General features: G+C 46.6%; 1 protein-coding gene across 6 annotated transcripts in view; it reads right to left on the reverse strand.

The window, feature by feature from the left end:
• LOC123994171 (actin-binding LIM protein 3-like) overlaps positions 1 to 22,500 on the reverse strand; it is a 136,222-nt gene that overhangs the window by 105,332 nt on the left and 8,390 nt on the right. For 5 of the 6 annotated variants that reach the window (XR_006831591.1, XM_046296695.1, XM_046296696.1 and 2 more), the window contains exon 2: positions 7,962 to 8,096. Coding sequence is in view for 5 of the 6 variants with exons in the window: in XM_046296695.1 (XP_046152651.1) it covers positions 7,962 to 8,096 (135 nt within the window). In the remaining variant the exon portion in view is untranslated. Of the gene's footprint in view, positions 1 to 2,828; positions 3,030 to 7,961; positions 8,097 to 22,500 lie in introns of those variants that run through there. The other variant, XM_046296697.1, reaches the window with a different exon arrangement.

Raw genomic sequence — 22,500 nt, forward strand, 5'->3', positions numbered from 1 at the left:
TCTGAGAAAGACAGACAGACAGTCTGAGAAAGACAGACAGACAGTCTGAGAAAGACAGACAGACAGTCTGAGAAAGACAGACAGACAGACAGACAGACAGACAGACAGACAGACAGACAGACAGACAGACAGACAGACAGTCTGAGAAAGACAGACAGACAGTCTGAGAAAGACAGACAGACACAGACAGACAGACAGACAGACAGACAGACTGAGAAAGACAGACAGACAGTCTGAGAAAGACAGACAGACAGTCTGAGAAAGACAGACAGACAGTCTGAGAAAGACAGACAGACAGTCTGAGAAAGACAGACAGACAGTCTGAGAAAGACAGACAGACAGTCTGAGAAAGACAGACAGACAGACAGACAGACAGACAGACAGACAGACAGACAGACAGACAGACAGACAGACAGACAGACAAAGACAGGCAGACAGAGACAGACAGACTGAGACAGACTGAGACAGGCAGACTGAGACAGACAGACAGACTGAGAAAGACAGACTGAGACAGACAGACAGAGACAGACAGACAGAGACAGACAAAGAAAGACAAGTGATGATAACAGACAGTGAGAGTCTGAGGAAGAAATTAAAGGAACAGCTTCATAGAAAATGGCACTTATTGTTTCCCAAGGTGAAATGAGTTGAATATAAACAGTTCTGCCTAAACAGTGCATTTGGAAACTATTCAGACCCCTTGACCTTTTCTACATTTTGTTACGTTACAGCATTATTCAAACATGTATTACATTATTTTGTTCCCTCAATCTACTCACAATGCCCCATAATGAAACACAAAAACTGATTTTTTTTTTTTTAGCAAATTTATGACAAAAACAGAAATAGCTTATTTACCCTTTGCTATGAGACTCAAACCTGAGCTCAGGTGCACCCTGTTTCCATTGGTCATCCTTGGGTAGTTTCTAAAAGTTGACTGGAATCCATCTGTGGTAAATGCAATTGATTGGACATGATTTGGAAAGGCACACACCTGTCTATATAAGATCCCACAGTTGACATTACATGTCAGAGGAAAAAACAAGCCATGAGGTCGAAGGAACTGTCTGTAGAGCTCCGAGACAGGATTGTGTTGAGGCACAGATCTGGCGAAGGGTAACAAAACATTTCTGCAGCATTGAAGGTCCCCTGGAACACAGTGGCCTCCAACATTCTTAAATGGAAGAAGTTTGGAACCAAAAAGCCTCTTCCTAGAGCTGGCCGCCTTACCAAACTGAACAATTGGGGAAGAAAGGCCTTGGTCAGGGAGGTGACAAAGAACCTGATGGTCACTCTGACAGATCTCCAGAGGTCCTCTATAGAGACGGTAGAGCCTTCCAGAAGGACAACCATCTCTGCTGCACTCCAACAATCAGGCCTTTATGGTAGTGGCCTGATGGAAGCCACTCCTCAGTCAAAGGCACAAGGCAACCCACTCTCTGACCATGAGTAACAAGAGTATCTGGTCTGATGAAACCAAGATTGAACTCTTTGCCTTTAATGCCAAGAATCACATCTGGAGGAAACCCTATGGTGAAGAATGGTAGTGACAGAATCATGCTGTGAAGATGTTTTTCAGCGGCAGGGACTGGGAGACCAGCTAGGATCAAGCAAAAGATGAACGGAGCAAAGTACAGAGATCCTTGATGAAAACCTGCTCCAGAGCACTCAGGACCTTAGACTGGGGTGAATGTTCACCTTCCAACAGGACAATAACCTGAAGCACACAGCCAAGACAATGCAGGAGTGGCTTAGGGACAAGTCTCTAAAAGTTATTGTGTGGCCCAGCCAGAGCCCGGATTTGTACCCGGTTGAACATCTCTGGAGAGACCTGAAAATAGCTTAGCAGCTACGCTCCCCAACCAGCGACGCTTCACATTCAACAAAGAGCGGGAATATTTATGTAAATGTGATATTTCCATTTTTTAATTTTTTTATACATTTGCAAACATTTCTAAAAATCTGTTTTGGTTTGTCATTATGGGGTATCGTGTGTAGATTGATGAGAGATAAAAACAACTGAATCAATTTTAGAATAAGGCTATAACATAAAAGTGTGGAAAATGTTCCACATATGTTTCCTTACAGCCAGACAGACAACACAAAAAGACCAAGTTAGAAAGATAAATGAACTAATATCACAGGATCAATAGATGGTTATGACAAATATGACCACGTTGTCCACCTTGTGGGACAACTCCTCAAATGAAATCGACCGGAGTGTAATTTAGCCTTTTCAACCTCCCCATCACACACAGACGTATTCCTTGAGCCACCCTATCACACACAGACGTATTCCTTGAGCCACCCTATCACACACAGACGTATTCCTTGAGCCACCCCATCACACACAGACGTATTCCTTGAGCCACCCTATCACACACAGACGTATTCCTTGAGCCACCCTATCACACACAGACGTATTCCTTGAGCTGCCCTATCACACACAGACGTATTCCTTGAGCCGCCCTATCACACACAGACGTATTCCTTGAGCCGCCCTATCACACACAGACGTATACCTTGAGCCACCCTATCACACACAGACGTATTCCTTGAGCCACCCTATCACACACAGACGTATTCCTTGAGCCACCCTATCACACACAGACGTATTCCTTGAGCCACCCCATCACACACAGAACACGTCAATGTCAAACTGTCCCAAGGTGGGAAATTGATTTCATGCTTGGATAACTGTCATAGAGCGAGAGGGGAGAGAGATGGCGAGCGCGAGAGAGATACGGAGTGAGAGACAGGGAGAGAGAGAGAGAGAGACAGAGAGATAAATGCTTGGTTTGATAACTGACGACTAAACCATGACCAACCTCTTTCTCTCACTCTCTCCATCTTTCAATCTTCTTCATGTGTCTGTTCCATTCCCCATCAAATACCCAGATCATCATCAGCCAAAGACAAACAGCAGGAATGAAAAACAAACAGAACAGAAAACAGAAGGATGACTAGAGGAGAGAACATGTAGTTGAGGGGAAGGGTAGGGAGGGAAGGAAGGGTAGGGAGGAAGGGTAGGGAGGAAGGAAGGGTAGGGGGTGACAGTGGAACAATAGCAGTTCTTTAGAAAGCTGTGGCCATCGATGCTACTGGAAACACAGTGGATAGAACCACAGAGGGATGGTCACATAATACTGCTCTACTGTACTGGTGTCACCTGTCTCTGCTTTGGTCCAGGTCAGACCTGGGTCAAATATGTCCATGTCTAACTATTTTTGCCTGAGTTTGCATTTTGCACTATCCCATTGGTTCCATTTTGAGATGAAATGAGGGGAGGGGAGAGGAGAGCTCAGGTTAGGGCGAGAGTGAGAGAGGGGGGGGGGCAGAAACAGAGAGATGGGGAAACAAACATATGACATCATGACTTAGGGGGAAATATAACCCCCCCTCTCGTTCTCTGCCTGAACCTTCTCTCTGGTCTTTGTAATGGGGGTTTCCCATTGGTTGAGGCTCCCTAGTGAGGCTGAGAATAACCACCAATCAGAGGGAGGGGGCCCTTTCACATGGTTACCACAGCAACCCCTCAACTGAAAACACACAAGTGAAAGTAGAGGGGGATATCATAAAACCCCATTTGAAACAATCCTCGACTAAGTATCTTATACAAACGCTTTCTATGGTGGCAGTGAACTACTGTATGTGATGTGCTGGAGCAGGCTTTCATTTCAACTTCTAAGAACATGAGAGCACAACCACAAAGCATTGGCGCTACCTACAGCATGTGTTCAAAAACATACTGTTGTTGTCATGACACAATGCATCACACTGTAGGTAGAGATCGTACAGAGAAATACTTTTACATCACCTTAGTCTGTATAACAACTATATCAAATCCAATCAAATGTTATTGGTCACATACACGTGATGAGCAGATGTTATTGGTCACATACACGTGATTAGCAGATGTTATTGGTCACATACACGTGATGAGCAGATGTTATTGGTCACATACACGTGATTAGCAGATGTTATTGGTCACATACACATGATGAGCAGATGTTATTGGTCACATACACGTGATTAGCAGATGTTATTGGTCACATACACATGATTAGCAGATGTTATTGGTCACATACACGTGATGAGCAGATGTTATTGGTCACATACACGTGATGAGCAGATGTTATTGGTCACATACACGTGATGAGCAGATGTTATTGGTCACATACACGTGATTAGCAGATGTTATTGGTCACATACACGTGATTAGCAGATGTTATTGGTCACATACACGTGATTAGCAGATGTTATTGCAGGTGTAGCGAAATGCTTGTGCTTCTAGCTCCGACAGTGCAGTAATATCTAACAAGTAATATCTAACAAATTGCACAACATAAACCCAATACACACAAATCTAAGTAGGAATGAATTGAGACTATATACACATATGGACGAGCGATGTCAGAGCGGATCAGACTAAGATACAGTAGAATATTACTGAATACAGTATATACTTATGAGATGAGTATTGCAAAGTATGTAAACATTAAGTGACTAAGATACCGTAGAATAGTATAGAATACAGTGTGTACATATGAGATGAGTAATGCCAGATATGTAAACATTATTAAAGTGACTAGTATTCCATTCCTTAAAGAGGCCAGTGATTCCTAGTCTATGCCTATAGGCAGCAGCCTCTAATGTGCTCTTGATGGCTGTTTAACAGTCTGATGGCATTGAGGGAGAAGCTGTTTTTCAGTCTCTCGGTTCCAGCTTTGATGCACCTGTACTGACCTCGCCTTTTGGATGAATAGGCAGTGGCTCGGGTGGTTGATATCCTTGAGGATCTTTTTGGCCTTCCTGTGACATTGGATGCTGTAGGTGTCCTGGAGGACGGGTACTTTACTCCCGGTAATATGTTGGGCAGACCGAACCACCCTCTGGAGAGCCTTGAGGTTGCGTGCGGTGCAGTTGCCAAACCAGGCGGTGATACAGCCCGACAGTCTGCTTTCAATTGGCATCTGTTTGTGAGGGTATTAGGTGACAAGCCAAATTTCTTTAGACTTTTCAACCCCAGGAGGCTATGTTGCTCCTTCTTCACCACTCTGTCTGTGTGGGTGGTCCATTTCAGTATGTCAGTGATGTGTATACCAAGGAACATGAAGCTTTCCACCTTCTCCACTGTCGTCCCGTCAATGTAGATACGGGGGTGCGCCCTCTACTATTTCCTGAAGTCCATTATCATCTCCTTTGTTTTGTTGACGTTGAGTGAGAGGTGGTTTTCCAGGCACCACACTCCCAGATTCCTCACCTCCCCCTGTAGGCTGTTGCTACTGTTGTGCCATCTGCAAAATTGATGATTGAGTTGGAGGTGTGCTTGGCCACGTAGTCATGGGTGAACAGGGCGTAAAGGAGGGGGTTGAGCACGCACCCTTGTTGGGCCCTAGTGTTGAGGATCAGCAGAGTGGAGGTGATGTTTCCTACCTTCACCACCTGGGGGCGGCCTGTCAAGAAGTCCAGGTCCCAGTTGCAAAGGGCGGGTTTCAGACCCAGGACCTCAAGCTTAATGATGAGCTTGGAGGGTACTATGGTATTGAATGCTGAGCTATAGTCAATAAACATCATTCTTATACAGGTTTTCCTCTTGTCTAGATGGGTTAGGGCAGTGCGCAGAGTGATGGCGATTGTATCGTCTGTGGATCTGTTTGGGCGGTAAGCAAATTGAAGTGGGTCTAGGGTGACAGGTAGGGTGGAGGTGATATGGTCCTTGACTAGTCTCTCAAAGCACATAATGATGACAGACATGAGTGCTATGGGGCGATAGTCATTCAGTTCAGATACCTTTGCCTTCTTGGGTACAGGAACAATGGTGGCCATCTTGAAGTATGTGGGGACAGCAGACTGGGATAGGGAGAGATTGAATATGCCCGTAACCACAGCAGCCAGCTGGTCTGCACATGCTCTGAGGATGCCATCTGGGCCAGCAGCCTTGTGAGGGTTAACACGTTTAAATGTTTTACTCACATCGGCCACGGAGAAGGAGAGCCCACAGTTCTTGGTAGCGGGCCGCGTTGATTATATCCTCAAAGCGTGCGAAGAACATGTTTAGCCTGTCCGGAAGCAAGATGGCGGTCTCGACGACGTGGCTGGTCTTCCATTTTCAGTCTGTGATTGTCTGTTGTCCCTGCCACATACGTCTTGTGTCCGAACCGTTGAATTGCGACACCACTTTATCTCTATACAGACGTTTAGCTTGTTTGATTGCCTTGCAGAGTGAATAACTACACTGTTTATATTCTGCCATATTACCAGTCGCCTTGCCAATGTTAAGTGAAGTGAAATGATTTTTTTTTTTAACAATTCTAAACGGAAAAGTGGTGCGTGCATATTTATTCACCCCCTTTGCTGTGAAGTCCCTAAATAAGATCTGGTGCAACCAATTACCTTCAGAAGTCACATAATTAGTTAAATAAAGTCCACCTGTGTGCAATCTAAGTGTCACATGATCTGTCACATGATCTCAGGAAATACAGTGCCTTGCGAAAGTATTCGGCCCCCTTGAACTTTGCGACCTTTTGCCACATTTCAGGCTTCAAACATAAAGATATAAAACTGTCTTTTTTTGTGAAGAATCAACAACAAGTGGGACACAATCATGAAGTGGACCGACATTTATTGGATATTTCAAACTTTTTTAACAAATCAAAAACTGAAAAATTGGGCCTGCAAAATTATTCAGCCCCTTTACTTTCAGTGCAGCAAACTCTCTCCAGAAGTTCAGTGAGGATCTCTGAATGATCCAATGTTGACCTAAATGACTAATGATGATAAATACAATCCACCTGTGTGTAATCAAGTCTCCGTATAAATGCACCTGCACTGTGATAGTCTCAGAGGTCCGTTAAAAGCGCAGAGAGCATTATGAAGAACAAGGAACACACCAGACAGGTCCGAGATACTGTTGTGAAGAAGTTTAAAGCCGGATTTGGATACAAAAAGATTTCCCAAGCTTTAAACATCCCAAGGAGCACTGTGCAAGCGATAGTATTGAAATGGAAGGAGTATCAGACCACTGCAAATCTACCAAGACCTGGCCGTCCCTCTAAACTTTCAGCTCATACAAGGAGAAGACTGATCAGAGATGAAGCCAAGAGGCCCATGATCACTCTGGATGAACTGCAGAGATCTACAGCTGAGGTGGGAGACTCCACGCCCTCCTACACACCTCTTAGCAGGAGCCCACGCCCTCCTACACACCTCTTAGCAGGAGCCCAAGCCCTCCTATACACCTCTTAGAAGGAGTCCACGCCCTCCTCCACACCTCTTAGCAGGAGCCCACGCCCTCCTATACACCTCTTAGCAGGAGCCCAAGCCCTCCTACACACCTCTTAGCAGGAGCCCAAGCCCTCCTACACACCTCTTAACAGGAGCCCACGCCCTCCTATACACCTCTTAGCAGGAGCCCACGCCCTCCTATACACCTCTTAGCAGGAGCCCACGCCCTCCTACACACCTCTTAACAGGAGCCCAAGCCCTCCTACACACCTCTTAACAGGAGCCCACGCCCTCCTTCACGGTTCTTCTAATCCTTCGTCTGGATCATTATTGGCAAGGCTTGGAGTGTGTGCGTGTGTGTGTGCGTGTGTGTGTGCGTGTGTGTGGTGTGTTCACAGGGACTTGACGTCACAGTCTGAGTCCCAGCCTGTAAGAGCCTTAACATTCAGGAATGACCTACTACTGCAGGAAGAGGTGCAGACAGACACATTTCTAATAAGCAGTGAAGGTAGCCCAGCATGGGGTGGCAGGGTAGCCTAGTGGTTAGAGCGTTGGACTAGTAACCCGAAAGGTTGCAAGTTCAAATCCCCGAGCTGACAAGGTACAAATCTGTCGTTCTGCCCCTGAACAGGCAGTTAACCCACTGTTCCTAGGCCGTCATTGAAAATAAGAATTTGTTCTTAACTGACTTGCCTAGTAAAATAAAGGTAAACATTTTTTTTTTAAGTCCTTACCTGTGCAGGTGAAACACTTGACGTGGAAGTGTGTGTCCTGAACGCGCACCACCTCTCCCTTACACACCTCCCGACAACGCTGGCACCGGATAGGTCCAGAGCTCCGCTCACTGCCCAAAGAGCCCTGCTGATAGGCTGTAGAGAGAGAGAGCACAGCTGACCTCATCCAATCATATCAGTAATATGTGGCTCCCTATACAGTTCACTACTATTGAACATGGCACATTGGTCTCTGCTCTATGTGGGGAATAGGGAGCCATCTGGGATGCAACCAACAATACAAACCAGTCAGCATATATATTATAGTATAGTATAGTATAGTATAGTATAGTATAGTATAGTATAGTATAGTATAGTATAGTATAGTATAAATATATACTATACACTACTGCACTCGGCAAGAGCCTTGTGTTCACAGACTGCCATTACATGCAGTAATATATATATATATATATATATATATAGACTGTTAATGTATAGTGTACGTTGAGGAGAAGGATTTACATAATCATATCACTGTGTTCTGCTCACACTTGTTATGAAGCTGTGAAGTCTGTCACCTCTACAAGCTCTCTCTCTCTCCCTCCACCTCCTCATCAACTCTCTCTACCCGTCTGTCGTGCCCTGTATGCATATTGCTCACTCCCACATTCTATAATAGGTGATTGTTTCCTTCACAATACTGGCAACACAGTTGACCAATCTCAGTATTTCTGGCCAGACACACCCTAATAGGGAGAGAACACAACACAAATGGGAAACTCTAACACTAAGACTAGTTTGTTGTATTAACACAGGATGAAGGGGTACGGTGTATGTCTGCCACTATATTACGTTACAATTAGGTCTGAGGAATCAAAAACAAACCTCCACAGGTTTCCACAGACATGCCAATAACAAAGTGGGTACTAGACACGTGCGTGCGTGTGTGTGTGTGTGAGTATAGATTAACCCAGTTCTCTGTGTCACAGGGGAAGTAGTGTGTGCCAGGTAGAGTAATCCTCTAGGAGAGGAGGAGAGGAGATGGGGGAGGAGATGGGAGAGGGGGGGTGAGGGGAGAGAAGAGGGTTGAGGAGATGGGTGAGGGGAGAGAGGAGAGGAGATGGGAGAGGAGGGGTGAGGGGAGAGAAAAGAGGAGAGGAGGGGTGAGGGGTGAGAGAGAAGAGGAGAGGAGGGGTGAGGGGTGAGAGAGAAGAGGAGGAGGGGGTGAGGAGAGAGTGAAGAGGAGAGGAGGGGTGAGGGGAGAGAGAGAAGAGGAGGGGTGAGGGAGAGAGAAGAGGAGAGGAGGGAGGAGAGAGAAGACGAGAGGAGGAGGGGTGAGGGAGAGAAGAGAAGAGGAGGGGTGAGGGGAGAGAGAGAAGAGGAGGGGTGAGGGGAGAGAGAGAGAGGAGAGGAGGGGTGAGGGGAGAGAGAGAAGAGGAGAGGAGGGGTGAGGGGAGAGAGAGAAGAGGAGGGGTGAGGGGAGAGAGAGAAGAGGAGAGGAGGGGTGAGAGAGAGAGAGAGGGGGGGTGGGGAGAAGAGGAGAGAGGGGTGAGAGAGAGAGAGAGGAGGGGTGAGGGGAGAGAGAGAGGAGGGGTGAGGGAGAGAGAGAAGGGAGAGAGGGGAGGGGAGAGAGAGAGAGGAGGGGTGAGGGGAGAGAGAGAAGAGGAGGGGTGAGGGGAGAGAGAGAAGAGGAGAGGAGGGGTGAGGGGAGAGAAAGAAGAGGAGAGGACCCTATGGGACTCCTGGTTGTGATTCTGCTGCTATTTCTGCGCCGACCTCAACACCTGCTGAGAGCTCACACACAAGGGATTGTGGGACATTGGAGGTGACGGGTCCCTAGCACTCTCTCTCTTTACTCTCTCTCTCCCCACTGAGATAAAAAGAACAGAAGAGAGGGAGGGAGAGGAGAAGAGAGAGGGATGAAGAGAACAGAAGAGAGGGAGGGAGAGGAGAAGAGAGGGAGGGAGAGGAGGAGAGAGAGGGATGAAGAGAACAGAAGAGAGGGAGGGAGAGGAGAAGAGAGAGGGAGAGAGAGGAGAGAGAGGGATGAAGAGAACAGAAGAGAGGGAGGGAGAGGAGAAGAGAGGGAGGGAGAGGAGGAGAGAGAGGGATGAAGAGAACAGAAGAGAGGGAGGGAGAGGAGAAGAGAGGGAGGGAGAGGAGGAGAAGAGAGGGATGAAGAGAACAGAAGAGAGGGAGGGAGAGGAGGAGAGAGAGGGATGAAGAGAACAGAAGAGAGGGAGGGAGAGGAGAAGAGAGGGAGGGAGAGGAGGAGAAGAGAGGGATGAAGAGAACAGAAGAGAGGGAGGGAGAGGAGGAGAGAGAGGGATGAAGAGAACAGAAGAGAGGGAGGGAGAGGAGAAGAGAGAGGGATGAAGAGAACAGAAGAGAGGGAGGGAGAGGAGAAGAGAGGGAGGGAGAGGAGGAGAAGAGAGGGATGAAGAGAACAGAAGAGAGGGAGGGAGAGGAGGAGAGAGAGGGATGAAGAGAACAGAAGAGAGGGAAGGAGAAGAGAAGAAGAGAGGGATGAAGAGAACAGAAGAGAGGGGGAGGGAGAGGAGGAGAGAGAGGGATGAAGAGAACAGAAGAGGGAGGGAGAGGAGGAGAGAGAGGGATGAAGAGAACAGAAGAGAGGGGGGAGAGGAGGGATGAAGAGAACAGAAGAGAGGGAGGGGGAGGAGGAGAGAGAGGGATGAAGAGAACAGAAGAGAGGGATGAAGAGAACAGAATAGAGGGAGGGGGAGGAGGAGAGAGAGGGATGAAGAGAACAGAAGAGAGGGAGGGGGAGGAGGAGAGAGAGGGATGAAGAGAACAGAAGAGGGAGGGAGAGGAGGAGAGAGAGGGATGAAGAGAACAGAAGAGAGGGAGGGGGAGGAGGAGAGAGAGGGATGGAGAGAACAGAAGAGAGGGAGGGGGAGGAGGAGAGAGAGGGATGAAGAGAACAGAAGAGAGGGATGAAGAGAACAGAAGAGAGGGATGAAGAGAACAGAAGAGAGGGAGGGGGAGGAGGAGAGAGAGGGATGAAGAGAACAGAAGAGAGGGAGGGGGGGGAGGAGGAGAGAGAGGGATGAAGAGAACAGAAGAGGGAGGGAGAGGAGAGAGAGGGATGAAGAGAACAGAAGAGAGGGAGGGGAGGAGGAGAGAGAGGGATGGAGAGAACAGAAGAGAGGGAGGGGGAGGAGAGAGGGATGAAGAGAACAGAAGAGAGGGAGGGGAGGAGGAGAGAGAGGGATGAAGAGAACAGAAGAGAGGGATGAAGAGAACAGAAGAGGGGATGAAGAGAACAGAAGAGAGGGAGGGGGAGGAGGAGAGAGAGGGATGAAGAGAACAGAAGAGAGGGAGGGGAGGAGGAGAGAGAGGGATGAAGAGAACAGAAGAGAGGGAGGGGGAGGAGGAGAGAGGGGATGAAGAGAACAGAAGAGGGAGGGAGAGGAGGAGAGAGAGGGATGAAGAGAACAGAAGAGAGGGAGGGGAGGAGGAGAGAGAGGGATGAAGAGAACAGAAGAGAGGGAGGGGAGGAGGAGAGAGAGGGATGAAGAGAACAGAAGAGAGGGAGGGGGGGAGGAGGAGAGAGAGGGATGAAGAGAACAGAAGAGAGGGAGGGGGAGGAGGAGAGAGAGGGATGAAGAGAACAGAAGAGAGGGAGGGGAGGAGGAGGAGAGAGGGATGAAGAGAACAGAAGAGAGGGATGAAGAGAACAGAAGAGGGAGGGGGAGGAGGAGAGAGAGGGATGAAGAGAACAGAAGAGAGGGAGGGAGAGGAGGAGAGAGAGGGATGAAGAGAACAGAAGAGAGGGAGGGGGAGGAGGAGAGAGAGGGATGAAGAGAACAGAAGAGAGGGAGGGGGAGGAGGAGAGAGAGGGATGAAGAGAACAGAAGAGAGGGAGGGGAGGAGAGAGAGGGATGAAGAGAACAGAAGAGAGGGAGGGGAGGAGGAGAGAGAGGGATGAAGAGAACAGAAGAGAGGGATGAAGAGAACAGAAGAGGGAGGGAGAGGAGGAGAGAGAGGGATGAAGAGAACAGAAGAGAGGGAGGGGAGGAGGAGAGAGAGGGATGAAGAGAACAGAAGAGAGGGATGAAGAGAACAGAAGAGGGAGGGAGAGGAGGAGAGAGAGGGATGAAGAGAACAGAAGAGAGGGAGGGGGAGGAGGAGAGAGAGGGATGAAGAGAACAGAAGAGAGGGATGAAGAGAACAGAAGAGAGGGAGGGGGAGGAGGAGAGAGAGGGATGAAGAGAACAGAAGAGGGAGGGAGAGGAGGAGAGAGAGGGATGAAGAGAACAGAAGAGAGGGAGGGGGAGGAGGAGAGAGAGGGATGAAGAGAACAGAAGAGAGGGAGGGGGAGGAGGAGAGAGAGGGATGAAGAGAACAGAAGAGAGGGAGGGGGAGGAGGAGAGAGACTCACCTCAGCTAAATCCAAAGCAGGTGGTTATTAGCTGTAGTAAGTCAGTGACCAGTAGTCTCTCAGCATAGTCTCTCTCTCTCTCTACCCCCTCTATCTTCCCCTCTCTCTCACCCCCTCTCTTTCTCCAGACCTTGGGGAGGGTCTCGAGCTTAATGACGAGTTTGGAGGGTACTATGGTGTTGAATAATGAGTTGTAGTTGATGAACAGCATTCTTACGTAGGCATTCCTCTTATCCAGATGGGTTAGGGCAGTGTGCAGTGTGATTGCGATTGCGTCGTCTGTGGACTTATTGGGGCGGTAAGCAAATTGGAGTGGGTCTAGGTTGTCAGGTAGGGTGGAGGTGATATGGTCCTTGACTAGTCTCTCAAAGCACTTCATGATGACGGAAGTGAGTGCTACGGGGCAATAGTCATTTAGCTCAGTTACCTTAGCTTTCTTGGGAACAGGAACAATGGTGGCCCTCTTGAAGCATGTGGGAACAGCAGACTGGGATTGATTGAATATGTCCGTAAACACACCAGCCAGATGGTCTGGGCATTCTCAGAGGACGCGGCTAGGTATGCCGTCTGGGCCGGCAGCCTTGCGAGGCTTAACATGTTCAAATGTTTTACTCACGTTGGCTGCAGTGAAGGAGAGCCCGCAAATTTTGGTAGCGGGCCATGTTGGTGGCACTGTATTGTCTTCAAAGCAAGCAAAGAAGTTGTTTAGTTTGTCTGGGAGCAAGACATCTTGGTCCACGACAGGGCTGGTTTTCTTTGCGTAGTCGGTGATTGACTGTAGACCCTGCCACATACCTCTCATGTCTGAGCCGATGAATTGCGACTCTACTTTGTCTCTATGCTGACGCGCAGCTTGTTTGATTGCCTTGTGGAGGGAATAGCTACACTGTTTGTATTGAGTCATGTTTTCTGTCGCCTTGCCCTGATTAAAAGCCGTAGTTTGCGCTTTCAGTTTTGCGCGAATGCTGCCATCAATCCACGGTTTCTGGTTGGGGAAGGTTTTAATAGCCACTGTGGGTACAACATCACGGATGCACTTGCTAATAAACTCGCTCACCGAATTAGCGTATTCATCAATGTTGTTGTCCGACGCTATGTGGAACATATCCGACGCTATGTGGAATCCGATTGGTCGGACCAGCGTTGAATAGACCTGAGCACGGGCGTTTCCTGTTTTAGTTTCTGTCTATAGGCTGGGAGCAACAAAATGGAGTCGTGGTCAGATTTCCCGAAAGGAGGCGGGGAGGGCTTTGTATGCGTCGCGGAAGTTAGAATAACAATGATCCAGGGTTTTGCCAGCACGGGTCGCGCATTCTATATGCTGATAAAATTTAGGGAGCCTTGTTTCCAGATTAGCCTTGTTAAAATCTCCAGCTACAATAAATTCAACCGCAGGATATGTGGTCTCTAGTTTACATAGAGTCCAAGGAAGTTCTTTCAGGGCCGTCGATGTGTCTGCTTGGGGGGGATATACACGACTGTGATTATAATCGAAAAGGTAGAGGTCTCTTGGTAGATAATGTGTTCAGCATTTAATTGTAAGGAATTCTAGGTCAGGTGAACAGCTGAATGTAGAAGGAAAATGAAAAGCTGTGTATAATTTGTAAATACTGCACAAACTCTTAACCAAGATGGCATAGCAGTTCAGACGTCTTTTGTCCTCGTCTTGTCGTGTCCTGTATATATATATATTTACAACTTTTTTCACATACATTTTATTTTTTATTTTCCATCAACTCATCTTCAAAACACTCTCCTGCAATCCGCCTCACCAACTAAATGGCATATATTATTATTATTATATTATAATTGATATTTATAAAAAAGTATTATTTACCTCAAATCTGTAATCCTCCATGAAGCTAGCCAGAAATTCCAAGAAGCTAGCTAGAAACTAGCCAGAAGCTAGCCAGGAGCTAGCCAGAAGCTAGCCCAGACGCTAATCCAGAAGCTAATCAGAAGCTAGTTCAGAAGCTAGTTCGCTTCTTTACTGGCAAATCGTTAGTATTCAGCTAACCACGGTTTGTGGTCATCAGCTATCCTTTAGCTCGAAAATCTATCGCCAGTTTTGTACGGCGCAGCGCGGCTCAGAACGGAACATACCGGACCAATTTTTCTCTCCATGTCCCTGGATTTCAACTGCTCTCTGGACATTCATACCAGGATCTCACAGCTAGCTAGCTGCTATCCCTGTGACTATCGGCTTTCGTCGATTCCGGAGCAAACATAAATTATTCCTGAGCTAGCCAGCTCCGTCAATCACTCCTGAGTTCCATCAATCACTCCGGGGCTGCAGTCACCTATCCGGACCCGTTTTACTGCCTACGCGGAGCCCCACCGGGCCTTCACAACTGGACTGCCGACGTTATCTACCCGAAGGAGATCCGTCTGGCTCCTCCGTCGCGACGTTACCTGAATGCCCATCTGCGGCCTGCTAACCGTTAGCTGTCTTACCGGCTGCTATCTGAATAGACAATCGGACAATTTATTTATTTTTATTATTATTATTATGATTTCTTCTTGGGCCTCTATAACTATATCTATTGTTTTTATTTTTGTTGTTGTTGTGTGATTTGGATTAATCCCCTCTACGACACGGAACCCCACTAATCTACTGACGGAACGCAAGAGGTGGCTAACAACAGACCTCCATCCTATGCTAGCTTGCTACCGATGGCCTGGCTAGCTGTCTAAATCGCCGTGACCCCCAACCAACCTCTCCACTCACTGGACCCTTTTGATCACTCGACTAAGCATGCCTCTCCTTAATGTCAATATGTCTTGTCCATTGCTGTTCTGGTTAGTGTTTATTGGTTTATTTCACTGTAGAGCCTCTAGTCCTGCTCACTATACCTTATCCAACCTATTAGTTCCACCACCCAAACATGCAATGACATCTCCTGGTTTCAATGATGTTTCTAGAGACAATATCTCTCTCTTCATCACTCAATACCTAGGTTTACCTCCACAGTATTCACATCAAATCAAATTTATTTATATAGCCCTTCGTACATCAGCTGATCTCTCAAAGTGCTGTACAGAAACCCAGCCGAAAACCCCAAACAGCAAACAATGCAGGTGTAAAAGCACGGTGGCTAGGAAAAACTCCCTAGAAAGGCCAAAACCTAGGAAGAAACCTAGAGAGGAACCGGGCTATGTGGGGTGGCCAGTCCTCTTCTGGCTGTGCCGGGTAGAGATTATAACAGAATATGACCAAGATGTTCAAATGTTCATAAATGACCAGCATGGTCGAATAATAATAAGGCAGAACAGTTGAAACTGGAGCAGCAGCACATCCTACCATACCTTTGTCTGTACATTATACCTTGATGCTATTTTATCGCCCCCAGAAACCTCCTTTTACTCTCTGTTCCAGACGTTCTAGACGACCAATTCTTATTGCTTTCAGCTGCACCCGTATTCTACTCCTCCTATGTTCCTCTGGCGATGTAGAGGTGAATCCAGGCCCTGCAGTGCCTAGCTCCACTCCTATTCCCCAGGCGCTCTCTTTTGATGACTCCTGTAACCGTAATAGCCTTGGTTTCATGCATGTTAACATTAGAAGCCTCCTCCCTAAGTTTGTTCTATTCACTGCTTTAGCACACTCTGCCAACCCGGATGTTCTAGCTGTGTCTGAATCCTGGCTTAGGAAGACCACCAAAAATTCAGAAATTTTAATTCGAAACTACAACATTTTCAGACAAGATAGAACTACCAAAGGGGGCGGTGTTGCAATCTACTGCAAAGATAGCCTGCAGAGTTCTTTTAAAAATCCACCTCTCTAAAAACACGTCTCTCAACGTTGCCACCTGCTATAGACCACCCTCTGCCCCCAGCTGTGCTCTGGACACCATATGTGAACTGATTGCCCCCCCATCTATCTTCAGAGCTCGTGCTGCTAGGCGACCTAAACTGGAATATGCTTAACACCCCAGCCATCCTACAATCTAAACTTGATGCCCTCAATCTCACACAAATTATCAATGAACCTACCAGATACCTCCCCAAAGCCTTAAAAACGGGCACCCTCATAGATATCATCCTAACCAACTTCCCCTCTAAATACACCTCTGCTGTCTTCAACCAAGATCTCAGCGATCACTGCCTCATTGCCTGCATCTGTAATGGGTCAGCGGTCAAACGACCTCCACTCATCACTGTAAAACACTCCCTGAAACACTTCAGCGATCAGGCCTTTCTAATCGACCTGGCCGGGGTATCCTGGAAGGATATTGATCTCATCCCGTCAGTAGAGGATGCCTGGATATTTTTTTTCAATGCCTTCCTAACCATCTTAAATAAACATGCACCATTCAAGAAATTTAGAACCAGGAACAGATATAGCCCTTGGTTCTCCCCAGACCTGACTGCCCTTAACCAACACAAAAACATCCTATGGCGTTCTGCATTAGCATCGAACAGCCCCCGTGATATGCAGCTGTTCAGGGAAGCTAGAAACCATTATGCACAGGCAGTTAGATAATCCAAGGCTAGCTTTTTCAAGCAGAAATTTGCTTCCTGCAACACTAACTCAAAAAAGTTCTGGGACACTAAAGTCCATGGAGAATAAGAACACCTCCTCCCAGCTGCCCATTGCACTGAAGATAGGAAATACTGTCACCACAGATAAATCCACCATAATTGAGAATTTCAAGAAGCATTTTTCTACGGCTGGCCATGCTTTCCACCTGGCTACTCCTACCCAGGTCAACAGCACTGCACCCCCAACAGCAACTCGCCCAAGCCTTTCCCATTTCTCCTTCTCCCAAATCCATTCAGCTGATGTTCTGAAAGAGCTGCAAAATCTGGACCCCTACAAATCAGCCGGGCTAGACAATCTGGACCCTTTCTTTCTAAAATTATCTACCGAAATGGTTGCTACCGAAATTGTTGCCACCCCTATTACTAGCCTGTTCAACCTCTCTTTCGTGTCGTCTGAGATTCCCAAAAATTGGAAAGCAGCTGCGGTCATCCCCCTCTTCAAAGGTGGGGACACTCTTGACCCAAACTGCTACAGACCTATATGTATCCTACCATGCCTTTCTAAGGTCTTCGAAAGCCAAGTCAACAAACAGATTACCGACCATTTCGAATCTCACCATACCTTCTCTGCTATGCAATCTGGTTTCAGACCTGGTCATGGGTGCACCTCAGCCATGCTCAAGGTCCTAAACGATATCTTAACCGCCATCGATAAGAAACATTACTGTGCAGCCGTATTCATTGATCTGGCCAAGGCTTTCGACTCTGTCAATCACCACATCCTCATCGGCAGACTCGACAGCCTTGGTTTCTCAAATGATTGCCTCGCCTGGTTCACCAACTACTTCTCTGATAGAGTTCAGTGTGTCAAATCGGAGGGTCTGCTGTCCGGACCTCTGGCAGTCTCTATGGGGGTGCCACAGGGTTCAATTCTTGGACCGACTCTCTTCTCTGTATACATCAATGAGGTCGCTCTTGCTGCTGGTGAGTCTCTGATCCACCTCTACGCAGACGACACCATTCTGTATACTTCCGGCCCTTCTTTGGACACTGTGTTAACAACCCTCCAGGCAAGCTTCAATGCCATACAACTCTCATTCCGTGGCCTCCAATTGCTCTTAAATACAAGTAAAACTAAATGCATGCTCTTCAACCGATCGCTACCTGCACCTAACCGCCTGTCCAACATCACTACTCTGGATGGCTCTGACTTAGAATACGTGGACAACTACAAATACTTAGGTGTCTGGTTAGACTGTAAACTCTCCTACCAGACCCATATCAAAAATCTCCAATCCAAAGTTAAATCTAGAATTGGCTTCCTATTTCGCAACAAAGCATCCTTCACTCATGCTGCAAAACATACCCTTGTAAAACTACCATCCTACCAATCCTCGACTTTGGCGATGTCATTTACAAAATAGCCTCCAATACCCTACTCAACAAATTGGATGCAGTCTATCACAGTGCAATCCGTTTTGTCACCAAAGCCCCATATACTACCCACCATTGCGACCTGTACGCTCTCGTTGGCTGGCCCTCGCTTCATACTCGTCGCCAAACCCACTGGCTCCATGTCATCTACAAGACCCTGCTAGGTAAAGTCCCTTCTTATCTCAGCTCGCTGGTCACCATAGCATCTCCCACCTGTAGCACACGCTCCAGCAGGTATATCTCTCTAGTCACCCCCAAAACCAATTCTTTCTTTGGCCACCTCTCCTTCCAGTTCTCTGCTGCCAATGACTGGAACGAACTTTAAAAAATCTCTGAAACTGGAAACACTTATCTCCCTCACTAGCTTTAAGCACCAACTGTCAGAGCAGCTCACAGATTACTGCACCTGTACATAGCCCACCTATAATTTAGCCCAATCAACTACCTCTTTCCCAACTGTATTTAATTTATTTCTTTCTTTTGCTCCTTTGCACCCCATTATTTTTATTTCTACTTTGCACATTCTTCCATTGCAAAACTACCATTCCAGTGTTTTACTTGCTATATTGTATTTACTTTGCCACCATGGCCTTTTTTGCCTTTATCTCCCTTCTCACCTCATTTGATCACATTGTATATAGACTTGTTTATACTGTATTATTGACTGTATGTTTGTTTTTCTCTATGTGTAACTCTGTGTCGTTGTATCTGTCGAACTGCTTTGCTTTATCTTGGCCAGGTCGCAATTGTAAATGAGAACTTGTTCTCAACTTGCCTACCTGGTTAAATAAAGGTGTTCTCAACTTGCCTACCTGGTTAAATAAAGGTGTTCTCAACTTGCCTACCTGGTTAAATAAAGGTGTTCTCAACTTGCCTACCTGGTTAAATAAAGGTGTTCTCAACTTGCCTACCTGGTTAAATAAAGGTGAAATAAAAATAAATAAAAATGTGAAGAATGCAACAAAGATGCAGAATGATCTGGCCAAGTGCATAAAGTTCACTCAGCGCCCAGAGCAAGCAACCTCTGTCAAAAGTCCCTCTACTTCTATTTGAGGTGAAAATTATGAATCAGATACCTTATCGATAGCAACAACTCATGGTCCTCCTGGAAGTTTTTTGGACTCAATGGAGGAACGTAGTCTGATAAATGCTGATGAATGTCTTGCTCAAGCTGTGTATGCAACTGGTTCATCTCTGATGCTCACAGGCAATGTGTATTGGAAGATATTTATGAATGTTCTTCGCCCAGCCAACCAGACATGCTTTATCTACTCATTTGCTGGATGCAGAGTTCAAGTGAAGGTCAAGTGAAGGTCAAGCAAATCATAGATAAAGCAGACTGCATTGCAATCATCTCTGATGGGTGGTCGAATGTTCTTGGGCAAGGAATAATTAACTACATCTTCTCCACCCCTCAACCAGTGTTCTACAAGAGCACATATACAAGGGACAACAGACACACCGGTCTCTACATTGCAGATGAGCTGAAGGCTGTTATCATGACCTTGGACCACAGAAGGTATTTGCACTGGTGACAGACAATGCTGTGAACATGATGGCTGCTTGGTCTAAAGTGGAGGAATCTTACCCTCCCATCACACCCATTGGCTGTGCTGCTCATGCATTGAATCCGCTCCTCAAGGTCATAATGGCACTGAAAACAATGGATACCCTCTACAAGAGAGACAAGGAAATGGTTAGGTATGTGAAGGGTCATCAAGTTATAGCAGCAATCTACCTCACCAAGCAATGTGAGAAGAATAAGAGCACCACATTGGAACTGCCCAGAAACACCTGTTGGGGTGTTGTCGTCATCATGTTTGAAAGAGTCTCTCCAAGAAATAGCCATATCACAGTCTGCCGATATGGACAGCCCCATCAAGAGGATCCTCCTGGATGATGTATTTTGGGAGAGAGTGGTAAGCAGCCTGAAACTCCTGAAACCTATAGCAGTAGCCATTGCATGGATTGAAGGAGACAATGCCATCCTGTCTGATGTTCAGACTCTGCTTGCAGATGTAAGAGAATAATTCCGTACTGCCCTGCCCACTTCACTGAGGAAACTGCAGTTCTGAAATACATCAAAAAGCGTGATGACTTCTGCCTGAAGCCCATACACGCCGCAGCGTACGTGTTGGACCCCAAGAATGCTGGCAAGAGCATCCTGTCTGGTGCAGAGATCAACAAGGCCTTTGGTGTCATCACTACCGTGTCTCACCACCTTGGCCTGGATGAGGACAAGGTTCTTGGCAGTCTGGCGAAGTACACTTCCAAGTAAGGGCTTTGGGATGGAGATGCAATATGGCAGTCGTGCCAACATACTTCATCAGCCACCGGGTGGAAGGGACTTTGTGGATTTGAGGCTCTTTCCCCTGTTGCCTCCATCATCCTCCAAATCTGATCAACATCAGCCATCTCAGAGCGCCACTGGTCCGTGTTTGGGAACATACACACACCAAAGCACGCAACAGGTTGACCAATACAAGGGTTGAAAAATTGGTGGCCATCCAGGCAAATTTGAGGCTTTTTGAGCCTGACCACGAGCCATCCTCAATCAGGTTGGAAAGTGACAGTAAAGATGAGGCCTCAGAGTCTGATGTTCAAGAGGTGGACATTGAGGACATCCAGGGAGAAGACATGGAAGCCTGAGAAGAAAACAACCAAAGCTTTAGTTTCTAGACTATAATTTTATAGATGTACGTTGAAAATATTTTTGAGAGATGCAATGGAACATTGGGGATCTTTCAATATTCCCTTTCTTTTGTTGTTCAAGGAAATCATCCCATGTGGAGAGTCAGCCTATTTAATTCAAGTTCAATTCATAACTACATTTTTAAAAATGTATTATTTTTGTTGGAAGAATTGAATAATTTTCAATTATGTCTACATAAAGGTGTATGTTTCTGTATCCATATGACAATGCAATGCAAAAAAAGATTGACATTTAAATGGTAATAATATTAATTTGCATATATTTCAGTTAATTTCCAAATTTCCACTAATTCCCACGGAAAGTTTCCACTTCTGAATATTCCACAAAATGTGAAACCCTAGTGCTGTGACATCACGGACAGACCATGTCACTCTACGGCGAGAGAGGAGGGTAAGATTGTCTCTAGTAGATAGACCACATGATGATTCCCACCAGCCCCCCCCCCCCCTCAAGGACTCAGTGTGTCCATCAGTGTGTCCATCACAGGAGTGATAAGTCCTGTACTCAACTGGTCAGCCCTGATGGCCAGAAATAGTTCTGTTTCTCAATCCTCAGTCCATGAACTGTTACCTGTCTCTGGGATGTTGGTAAGCCAACCTTCCCCCTCAGTTGGTTAAATGAGGACTGGTACCAGTCTCCGGGATGTTGGTAAACATCAGTTGGTTAATTGAGGACTGTTACCTGTCTCTGGGATGTTGGTAAACATCAGTTGGTTAACTGAGGACTGTTACCAGTCTCTGGGATGTTGGTAAGCCAACCTTCCCCCTCAGTTGGTTAACTGAGGACTGGTACCTGTCTCTGGGATGTTGGTAAACATCAGTTGGTTAACTGAGGACTGTTACATGTCTCTGGGATGTTGGTAAGCCAACCTTCCCCCTCAGTTGGTTAACTGAGGACTGGTACCTGTCTCTGGGATGTTGGTAAACATCAGTTGGTTAACTGAGGACCGTTACCAGTCTCTGGGATGTTGGTAAACATCAATTGGTTAATTGACAGCGGGTGCTTCCCTAATGACACCCTATTCCCAATGGGCCCTTGTCAAATCTAGTGTTCTATATAGGGAATAGGGTGTCATTTGGGAAACAGATTTGATTAACTTACACTGATTTAGTACGTGTTGGTTTGACTCTAATCAATAATCCAAGACAGAAGACATTATAAATATGTAGGTAACCTTAAACAGACCCAGAAAGTCATAGAGCACAACTCCTAAGCAGAGGTGGCAGGGTTTTTATTGACTACTGTAATCCTCTAGATATAATGACAACACACACGTCACCATGCTGCTGTAATCCTCTAGATATAATGACAACACACACATCACCATGCTGCTGTAATCCTCTAGATATAATGACACGTCACCATGCTGCTGTAATCCTCTAGATATAATGACAACACACACGTCACCATGCTGCTGTAATCCTCTAGATATAATGACACGTCACCATGCTGCTGTAATCCTCTAGATATAATGACAACACACACGTCACCATGCTGCTGTAATCCTCTAGATATAATGACAACAC

This window comes from Oncorhynchus gorbuscha, linkage group LG13 (assembly GCF_021184085.1).
Source record: "Oncorhynchus gorbuscha isolate QuinsamMale2020 ecotype Even-year linkage group LG13, OgorEven_v1.0, whole genome shotgun sequence".
Classification (NCBI taxonomy): Eukaryota; Metazoa; Chordata; class Actinopteri; order Salmoniformes; family Salmonidae; genus Oncorhynchus; species Oncorhynchus gorbuscha.